General features: G+C 36.5%; 2 protein-coding genes across 3 annotated transcripts in view; one reads left to right on the top strand and one right to left on the bottom strand.

Annotated features, from left to right (window-relative positions):
- LOC309867742 (olfactory receptor 4F4-like) overlaps window positions 1-3,483 on the top strand; it is a 3,905-nt gene extending 422 nt beyond the window's left edge. The window contains exon 2 of the mRNA XM_082736813.1: window positions 1,677-3,483. Coding sequence (XP_082592939.1) covers window positions 1,720-2,667 — 948 coding nt within the window. The 5' untranslated portion in view covers window positions 1,677-1,719 and the 3' untranslated portion in view covers window positions 2,668-3,483. The remainder of the gene's footprint in view (window positions 1-1,676) is intronic.
- Window positions 1-11,373, bottom strand: part of LOC309867699 (olfactory receptor 4F3/4F16/4F29) — a gene marked incomplete at both ends in the record, with an annotated part of 348,174 nt that overhangs the window by 58,680 nt on the left and 278,121 nt on the right. The window lies entirely within an intron of this gene.

Genomic DNA, 11,373 nt, shown 5'->3' with positions numbered 1-11,373 from the left:
GAAATATTATTTGTTCTATACAATATTTTAAAAATATCAATCTTATTTATTTTCTTAGACTTGTCAAAATCAGAAGCAATTATCTAGTAGTGAAGTTATATTAAAAGAGACCTCACTTTATATTCTCATTTATTACTATTTATTTTACAATGTGAAAAATAGATAATTTGTGTATCTACATAGATAGTTTGGGAGGTTATGAAGTTCATGTTAAATATACTTACCAGAAAAATAAAAACATAAAATTAAATAAAATAATTAGAACTCAAAAATGAGATAGCAAACACATGGACATGCTGATTTTTGTTTAAAAAAAAAAAGGTGTACAGTTTTTTGAATTAAAAAAAAAACTTAGAAAGAGAAAGAACAAATTCCAGTAGGAAAAATGGGGGAAAATAAATAAATAAATAAAGGGACTATGCAGTTCAAAGGAAAGGAGAGGTATATGATCCTTAAAAATATGAAAAATGCTTAATCTCAGAATAAGAAATTAAAACTACATTGGGTTGCTATTTTTCATCATCATATGACAATAATATTGCATTGGAGAGACTTGGAAAAAACAGGTAATTCATACATTGCTGGTGGAAATGCAAAGTGCTTTAAACCCTATGGAAGGAACACAAAGAAACAAATGAAAAGCAAAACAGATAGATGCTTTTAAGATGCTTAACACAGACCTGATACATATTAAGAGTTATGTAGTCAACTCTATAATCCGAACATCATAGCCTGAAAAAAAACAAAAAACAAAAACAATAAAACAGGATACTAGAAAGATCCAGAAATGAAGAGAACAAAAGAAAGAATGGGAAAAGAGAAGGAATGAAGGAGAAAAAGAGTTGGTCTCCTGGTTTATAGAAAATAGCAAATATATGTATTTCCACAGAGGTCAATTTAAGCAGTGTAAGTCAATAGTTTAGGTACAATGAACCCCCAAGAAGAAGAGTCAAGAGTAAGATATCCTTCATATCTCCAACAATTAATCCAATCTCAGAAAAGAAATCTCTGTTGCCACAAAAGAACCAAGGACCAGTCAATGGATGTTAATAAATAATGTTACTCAGGCCAAGAAATATGTAAGTTTTGTGGAAATATCCTTTCAAGGGGAGATTGCAAATGCAGGGAAATACTGGATACTAGAAATGCATAGTCAGTATCCAGGGTCTCTTTTGGAACGCAAATTTATATTTTCTCAAGTCATCTGATTAACAGTTTTCCCCAGAATTTCTGAATGTTTTGTTCAGTTCAGTCTGCTAACACATATACACTTAGCAATAGATTTGTTTCTGAGAAGCATGTTTTGTATCAGAAAGGTAGCATTCAGTTATTGCCCTGGGGGGATAGAAACTCTGATGCATTAAAGCTATGTATTATCCCTGCAGAGGAGGTAAATTCAAGCCGTGGAGAAATTATTTCCATGATTCCTTACTATTGACATTTTTAATCATTTTTGATTCCCATGACAACTGTAATTCTGATAGGTAAGATGTTTGAATTATCCCTCTATACTTAACTCCCCATCTTAACTATAAGTCTATGTCTATCTGTAAATTCAAGAAAAGTTTATTTTCAATTGTCAGCTAGTACAATGGTAAGATTTGAATTTTGCCCATGAATAGGACATGTCTGCTCTCAGTACCTGAGTGTTAATGAGATTCTTCTTTCCATTCTAGAAGTTCTTAGTTCATCTCTTTCTTTGGGCTCCAATAGAATTCCATGTACAAAATGGAGGAAGCAAACCAGTCTATGGCGTCTGAGTTCATTTTTCGTGGACTTTGTGATTCAAGGCTGCTCCAGACCTTCCTCTTACTGCCTTTTTCTATGCTCTACCTGATGACTGTTGTGGGCAACCTCTTTGTCGTGCTCTTATTCATCACTGACCCTCATCTCCATTCCCCAATGTACTTCCTCTTAGCCAATCTCTCATTTGTGGACTTCTGCCTTTCCTCAGTAACTACCCCTAAACTGACCACAGACTTTCTAAAGGATAATAAAACCATCTCCTTTGGTGGCTGCATGACCCAGATCTTCGGTGTGCATTTTTTTGCAGGTGGCGAGATGGTGCTGCTGGTGACAATGGCCTATGATCGTTATGTGGCCATCTGCAAGCCACTGCATTACTCTAGCATCATGGACAGACAGAAATGCATCTGGTTAGTTTTGATATCATGGACCATTGGCTTTGTGCATGCCATGAGCCAGCTAGCCATGATTTTAGATCTGCCCTTCTGTGGATCCAGAATAGTGGACAGTTTTTTCTGTGATATCCCTTTGGTGATCAAACTGGCCTGCATGGATACACATACTCTAGGAATGCTGATAAATGCTGACAGCGGGATCTTGGCAACAACTTGCTTCATTCTCTTACTGATGTCCTACACCTACATCCTCCTAACGGTCCGTCTAAACTCCAAGGACGGAGCATCAAAAGCACTCTCTACCTGTACTTCCCACATCACAGTGGTGTTACTATTCTTTGGACCCTGCATCTTCATCTATCTGTGGCCACTTAACATCACTTGGATGGACAAGTTTCTTGCTGTGTTTTACACAGTAATCACACCTCTCCTGAATCCAGCCATTTATACACTGAGAAATAAAGACATTAGGAATGCCATAAAGAGACTGATAAATCAGCATATGGATTCACAGGATAATTTTTAGTTTTTATTTTTAGTTTTCTCATATAATCAGAAAATGCATCCCAATTTGGCCACATTTGACCTGTAAACTAAACTGGGTATGAGATTTATTTATATCTATATGCTTGGAGTATTCCCAGATGTATGGTTTGCGGTTATTCCATTACAAAAATATTTTGGCTCAGGTCATAATTTCAGGGGCCTGGGATCCAGTCCTGCATGGGGGTCCCTGCTCAGCTTGGAGTTGACTCGAGGATTCTCTCTCTTCCTCTAGAACTTCCCTATTCTCTATTTCTCTACTAATAAATCAATCTCTTTAAGAAATCCAACACTTATATTCTTACCACTTGGAGAAGACAATAAATAATAATCATAATTTGGATAAATACTCCTTTGTATTTACTTAAAGATTTTCAGATGATAACAATGATAATTATAAAAGTAATCATTACTACCATTATTTAACACTACCAACATTCCCAACACCATGCTAAACATTTTACCCAGGTTAGGTATTATTACAAAACTACTCTGGACTACTTATCATTGGTCTCATTTCTAAAATTACACAATTTACTTACCTCAACTGTAGGTTAGCTAGACAAGATACTAAAACTATTCAAGTGGTCTATTTCTACTGAGAAATAAATCAAACAAGTTGTAATGATATTGTACTTGTACTCCACAGCATTACCTTTATAGTTCAAGTTTCCAAGTCTTCATTGTTGATTTAAAGTTGGAATTTCTCGGCAATTTTGTTGTTGTTATTGTTAAAAACACGGAAGAATCATTTGCAACCCCTTGAAGCATTATTTCCTTGAGTTAATAAAGGATTTTTATAATTATCATTTTACCTTATATCAAAGCAAAGAGAGCTGGGAGGATGGGGAAAATAGAAGAATGTGCTGTTTCAAAGCAAAAGAAATATAAAGGGGTGAGAAGAAAGCCAAAAAGAAGCCATCAATGAAAGCAATACAATAAATTTAGATAAAGATCCAAAATCCTCCTAGAAATGAATAAAAAAAGATCACCCAAAAGGGGAGACATAGGGCAAATGAATTGAATCGTTATTTATGCCTGAAAAGAAATACCACGGGACACTAAACACTCAACCTCATTATTAATTAAGAAAATGTAACTTAAGATCGGAATGAAATACTACCTTACACCTTTTAAATGGGTATGAGAAAAAAATCTGATACTAACAATCATTGTTGAGAACACGTACCAGTGTGTATTAATGGAAACGTTATGCTCTGCTGGTAGGTGAAAATGGACTTAACCACTGAAAAACAATGAATTACTTCAGACTTTTATCATGTCAGTACAGACAATGCACCATGCCATTGCACAGTCATACTGCCTTACCTTCCCTGTAGTTTATTTTGCTACGATGAGGAGGAGAGCAAATAGTCAAGAGTGGCATAATTCTTAATTCTTTAATGCTAAACCTCTTGCCTTCCCATTATATAATCAGGCCTGCCTGAAAGCAATAGATATTTATGGATTCAGTTTTGCAGAAAATAGATCCTCGGCCTTTGGAAGCTGTCTTGATCATTCCTTGTCCACAAAATTCACACTTCACAACTAGCCTGTATTCTTATTCTGTATGATTCATTATATTCTCCTTCTTATTTTGTTATTCACTATTTTTATAGCTCAGTGTATAGGGATGTGGCCAATATGTTTCCTATAAAAAGCTTTCCCATTTTAGCTAATAGGGACTGGTGTTCTGGAGCTAATTCCTCCAGAAAATAGATTCACCTTAAGTAAATAGCTTCTGTGTTTACTTTAAAAAGAAAATCTTTTCTTCAAAAGAGTGATTCCAAGTAACAGCTGTTCAAATAGAAATCCAAGTAATTTTGCAGTGAAGCCCTATTTCTGCTCCTTTTCTGTTTATTCCATTATAAAAATACGTTAAAAAATCCAATACTGGGGATGCCTGGGGGGCTCAGTCAGTTAAATATCTGACTCTAGACTTTGGTTTCAGTCACAATTTCCAGGTCCTGGTATCCAGCTCTACATAGGGAGGGTCCATGCTCTGCATGGAGTCTACTTGAGGATTCTCTCTCTTTTTTCACACTCCCCCCCCCCCCAACTTTTTCTCTCTCAAATAAACAAGGCTTTTAAAAATTCCAACATTTATAATCTTACCACTTAGAAAGGATAATAATTGATAATCAGAATTTGCATAATTGTAACTCTGTTTGCTTATTCAGTGGTTTGTGAGGACTGAAAAACACCATTTATGTATATTTAACCCATGAACATCTTTTTCTCCCAAAACAAAGATTCCTTTATCTCTATAAATTTGTATAGAGTAATTATAGGTATTAAAACTCCAAGTGACATTTTTGAGTTTATATTCATTTGATCCTTTAAGCATTCATATTTTTCAAATGTCAATTAATATTACTCAAAATTCTAACTGGAATTAGCAATTAAGTGTACGTAGTGAGAGTCCAAGATGGCAGAGGAGGAGACCTCATTTTCCTCTGATCCAGGAATTTAGCTGGATAGCTATCAAATCATTCTGACCAATTGGGAACCCCACCACAGATCTTAGAAAATAACTGCAAGTCTAGAAATATAAAAGAGGTCACATTTTGCAAGGTAGAATGTGTGGAAATGTGAGTCTGAAGTGAAGTATTAGAAGATAAACCTGGTGGCAGGGAGCTTAAGTAAGTTAGCTACCACAAAGTCACATAGCACAGGAGCACAAAATAAGAACTTCCTAGAAATCAGCTCCAGTGAGGAATATCCCTGTCTAAAGGGTGCTTAGGTGACAAAGGAAGGCAGAATCCAAGGTGGGACAGTGTGGTGTAGTCTCAGGATGCCTAGGTGTGGCAGAGTACCAAAGCATTGGAGCTAGAAAGCCAGCTGCAATCAGTTCAGGGTTGCCATATACCACAGACTGTGGCATTGTTGGGACCACTCTCTTAGCAGGGACCCAAAAAGCAGTGGCAGAACTGGCAAGACTCCCCTTCCTCCCTTGGGAGGAGTGGCATAGTGGCATGCTGCAGGAGTCTACAGGGTTTGGAGACTCGAAACAGGGTCACATGCTTGAAAGAGAAATACTCTGTCACAGGCCTGGTGAGCAGGGAATGTGGAGGGAAACCAGGGAGACAAAATGGACTGTTTTCCCTAAGGATGCATTGAGGATTGGATCATAGGGCTTTTGGCTCCAGGGCTGGAGATTGGAGGCTACATTTCATTCCATCCTCTAAAGAGGCGTGGAAAGCCTTCAGGGAACAAAACCCACATAGAGCAAGCCAAGCAGTGTATTTAGCCTGGCTGCCTGGCAAGCGTGGTGCAATTCCACCCAGTGCAATGACACTTGAGAGTCAAGGCAACAAGCCCCTCCTCCAGAAGATCAGCAAGAACATGGGGCTAAGACCAAGTTTATGGATCACACAAAACTGCAAAACTCGAGCACTAGAGGAAAATAGTATGCAGAATTCATTTCTTTTTTTCCCATGATTCTTCAGTCTTTCAAATTTAATTTTTTTCTCTTCCCATCTTCAACCAATTTCATATTTTAATAACTCTGTTTTAAATCTACTTTAATTTTCATTTTTAAAGTACATTCTATACTTTCATTGTATTTAATATTATTCATATACATACAAAAATAAATGTATATATTATATGTACTATATATATACACACATACAAAAATAAAATATATGTGTATATATATATACACACATACAAAAATAAAATATATGTGTATATATATTCGTCTTTTTTTCATTTTGGAGTGTGATTTTTTTTTTAAAAGATTTTATTTATTTATTTGACAGACAGAGATCACAACTAGGCAGAGAGGAGGAAGCAGGCTCCATGCTGAGCAGAAAGCCCAAGGCGGGGCTTGATCCCAGAACCCTGGGATGGTGACCTGAGCTGAAGACAGATGCTTTAACCCACTGAGCCATCCAGGTGCCCCTGGAGTGTGGTTTCTTCTAAGGAACAGATAAAAAGAAACCCAGAATCTAGTGTATGGCTCTGTTCTTTTCACCTGTCTAATCATATTCACTTTCATTTTCTTTTCCTACCTTTTTTTAAGCTTTTAAAATTTTCATCTTTACAGTTACATTCTATCCTTTGAATGTTTACATGAATGAATGTTTACATATATGTTTTTCTTTTTTTTATCATTTTGAGTTGTAGTTTCATCTAACAAACTGACCAAAACACACTCAGGATATAGTGTATTGCTCTGTTCTGCTTAACTGTTTATATTTCTTATTTTTGTTCTTTTTTTTCCCTCCCTCTTTTAATTTTCATTTTTACATTTACATTCTATCCTTTCATTGTATTTAATTTCATTTCTTTACATATATAAGGTTTTCTTTCTTACACTTTTGGGATCTAGTTTGAAAACAAAACAAAACAAAACACCAAAATAGACACAGGATCCAGTATATTGCTCTATTCTCTTCAGCTCTCTCATTATATTTACTCCCTTTTTAAAAATTTTAATGCATTGTTTTGTTTTGTTTTCCATTTTCAGGTATCTTCTGATTTGTTTAGTGTATGTTTCTCTGGCATCACTGTTCCCATTTTAGTATTTTACTCTTTTTCATCTATTCTTCTCTGGACAGAATGACAAGATGGAAAAACTCACCTCAGAAAACAGAACAAGAATAAGTATTAAAAATCAGGGACCTAATCAGTATGGAGATAAGTAAGATGTCAGAACTAGAGTTCAGAATAATGTTATAAATTCCTACCTGGGCTTGAAAAAAGTATAGAAGACACTAGAGAATCCCTTTCTAGAGAAACAAAAGAACTAAAATCTAATTAAGTAAAACTAAAAAAGTCTATTAATGAGATGTAATAAAAAATGGAGGCTCTAACTTCTAGGAAAAATGAGGCAGAAGCGAGAATTAGTGATATAAAAGACAAAATGATGGAGAATAAAGAAGCTAAGAAATAGCTAAGAAATAAACAACTACTGGATCACAAGGGGAAAATGTGAGAGATAAGTGACAGTATAAAGTCAAAAAATACCAGGATAACTGGGACCCTGGAGGAAGAGGAAAAGGAGAGAGAGAGAGAGAGAGAGAGAGAGAGAAAATGAGAGGTAGGTCCAGAAGTAAACTGGAGCAAATTGTAGCAGAAACTTCCCTAATTTGGGGAAGGAAACAGGCATTGAAGTCCAAGAGGCACAGAGAACTCCCCTCAAAATCAATAAGAATAGGCGAACACACTGACATGAATTAGTGAAACTTGCAAATCAGAGACAAAGAAAAAATCCTGAAAGCAGCTCAGGACAAGATATCTGTAGCCTAGAGGGGTAGAAACTTTAAACTGTCAGAAGACCAAACCACAGAGACCATAACAGGCCAGAAAGGACTGGCATGATATTTTCAGGGTGCTAAGTGAGAAAAATATGCAGCCAAGAATACTTTATCGAGTTAGGGTGTCATTCAAATTGAAGGAGATGTGTGCCTGGGTGGCTCTGTCATTAAGTGTCTGCCTTTGGCTCAGGTCATGATCCCAGGGTCCTCAGATCTAGCTCCACACTGGGCTCCCTGCTCTGCAGGAAGCTTGCTTCTCCCGCTTTCACTCTCCCTGCTTGTGTTTCCTCTCTTGCTGTATCTCTCTCTGTCAAATAAATATTAAAAAAATAATAATAAATTTAAAAAATTGAAGGAGAGATAACAAGCATTCAGGACAAACAGAAACTAAAACCATTTGTTATCACTATACCAGCCCTACAAGAAATATTGTAAAGGTCCTTTGAGTCAAGAGACAGTCCAAAAGTAAAATAGATCAGAAAGGAACAGAGACAATGTACAGAAACAGTGACTGGACAGGGAATACAATGGCACTAAATTCATATCTTTCAAGAGTTATGCTGAATGTAAATGGGCTAAATGTCCCAATCAAAAGACACAGGGTATCAGATTAGATAAAAAAGCAAGACCCATTGATATGCTGTCCGCAAGAGACTCATTTTACACCCAAAGACACCTTCAGATTTACAGTACAGGGGTGGAAAATCTTTTCATGCTAATGGACAACAAAAGAAAGCTGGGGTGGCAATCCTTACAATAGAAAAAATAGACTTCCAACTAAAGACTGTAATAAGAGATAAGAAATGTCACAGTATCATACTTAAAGGGTATATTCAACAAGAAGTTCTAAGAATCATAAATATTTTTGCCCCTAACATGGGAGCAGCCAATTATATAAACCAATTAGTAACAAAATTAAAGAAATACATCAATAATAATGCAATAATATCAGGTGACTTTAACATCCACTCCCTGCAATGGACAAATTATCTAAGCGAAAAAGTAACAAGGAAGCAAGGGCTTTGAATAACAGACTGGACCAGATGGACTTCACACATACATTCAAAGATTTCCATCCTGAAGTAAAACAATATACATTTGTCTCAAGTGTATATGGAGCATTCTCCAGAATAGATACCATACTGGGTCACAAATCAGGTCTCAAACAATACAAAAAGACTGGGTCATTGCCTGCAAATTACAGACTACAATGCTTTGAAACTGGAACTCAATCACAGAGGAAATTTGGAAAGAACTCAAATACATGGAGGCTAAAGAGCATCCTACGAAAGAATGAATGGGTCAACCAGGAAATTAAAGAAGAAGTTTTCTTAGAAAGAAGTGAAAATAAAAACACAACTGTTCAAAACCTTTGGGAAGAAGCAAAGTTTATCCAAAGAGGGAAGTATATAGCAATACAAGCCTTTCTCAACAAAACAAGAAAGTTTTCAAATATATATGTTAATCTTATACCTAAAAGAGTGGGAGAGAGAACAAACAATAAACCCAGCAGTAGAATAGAATTAATAGTGACTAGAGCAGAAATTAATGAAACAAATCAGAAGAACAGTAGAACACTGCTTGCTTCCTTTCTAGGAAATTAGGAGCTTGTTCTTTGAAGAAATTAATAACAGTGAAAAACCCCTGGCCTTCCTTGTCAAAAAGAAGAGAGAAAGGAACCAAAGTAAAATCACAAAGGAAAGAGATCACACCAACACCACAGAAATATAAATAATTACAAGAACATATTAGAAGCAACTACATGCCAACAAATTAGGCAATCTGGAAGAAACCAATGCATCCCTAGAGATGTATACACACCAAAACAAAAGTAGGAAGAAGTAGAAAACCTGAACAATATCAGCAAGCAAATGGAAAAAGTAGTGAAAAATCACCCAACAAACAAGAGTCCAGACTGGATGGGTTCCCAGGGGAATTCTACCAAATATTTATTTATTTATTTATTTATAGATTTTATTTACTTATTTTTACAGAGAGAGTGAGACAAGTATAAGCAGTGGGAGTAGGAGAGAGAGAAGGAGAGGCAGGCTCCCAGCCCAGCAGGGAGCCTGACACAGGGCTGAATCCCAGAATCCTGGGATTATCACCTTAGCTGAAGATAGGTGTTCAACTAACTGAGCCACCCAGGTACCCTCCACCAAACATTTAAAGAAGAATTAATACCTATTCCTCTGAAGCTGTTTCAAAAATAGAAATGGAAGGAAAACTTCCAAACTCATTCTATGAAACCAGCATTACCTTGATCCCAAAGCCAGACAAAGATTCCACCAAAAAGAAGAATCCCAGACCAATATCCCTGATGAGCATGGATGCCAAAATTCTCACCAGGACTAACCAATAGGATGCCACAGTACATTAAAAGGCTAATTCACCATGATTAAGTGGGATTTATTCCTGGGCTTCAAGGATGGTTCAACATCTGCAAAACAATCAGTGTGATACACCACATTAATAAAAGAAAGAACAAGAACCATATTATTCTCTTAGTAGATGCAGAGGAAGCATTTGACAAAGTACAGCATCTTTTGTTGATTAAAAGTCTTCACAGTGTAGGGATAGAGGGAACATACCTAAATATCATAAAAGCCATATACAAAAAGCCCACAAAAAATATCATTCTCAATGGGGAAAATACAGAAAGCCTTTTCCCTGAGGAACATGACAGGGATGTCCAGTATTGCCATTACTGTTCCACAGAGTACTTAAATACCCAGCCTCAGCAATCAGGAATAAAAAGAAACAAAACACATCTGAATCAGCAAAGAAATCAAAATCTCACTCTTTGCAGATATATGATGATTTATGTGAAAAATCCAAAATACCCCACACCAAAATTGCTAGAACTCAGATAGGAATTCAACGAAGTGGCAGGATATAAAATCAATGCACAGAAAACAGTTGCATTTTAATACACTGAGATGGAAGAAAGAGAAATTAGAGAGTAGATCCCATTTACAATTGCATTCAAAACCATAAGATACCTTAAATAAACTGAACCAGAGGTAAACAATCTGTACTCCAAAAACTATAGAACACTCATAAAAGAAATTGAGGAAAAAACAAAAAAATGGAGGGAGGGACAAGATGGCAGGGAAGTAGGAGGAGGCGCCTTTTCAACCTGTACCCTAAAGTGAGCTGATTACCTACCAAAGAACTCTGATCACCCATGAAATCAGCCTTAGATCAGAATTATACACATGTGGATCTCTACAGGGGCAGAAGACGCCAGTGGGCAGGTAAAGCGGAGTGAGAACGGAGAACTGATATCGAAGATAAACAAAAGGGGGAGGGAGCGACCAGAGGCGACTGGTTAGAAAGTAATACCCCCAATACGAGCGAGAGTGACCTGTGTCTGGGGACCAGCCTTAACTTGGAGACTGGTTGAAAGCACTCCAAAAGAGCAA

The sequence above is a fragment of the Mustela nivalis genome (genome assembly GCF_964662115.1).
Source record: "Mustela nivalis genome assembly, chromosome: 6".
Taxonomy (NCBI): Eukaryota; Metazoa; Chordata; class Mammalia; order Carnivora; family Mustelidae; genus Mustela; species Mustela nivalis.
This window is presented reverse-complemented; position numbering and strand designations above follow the sequence as displayed.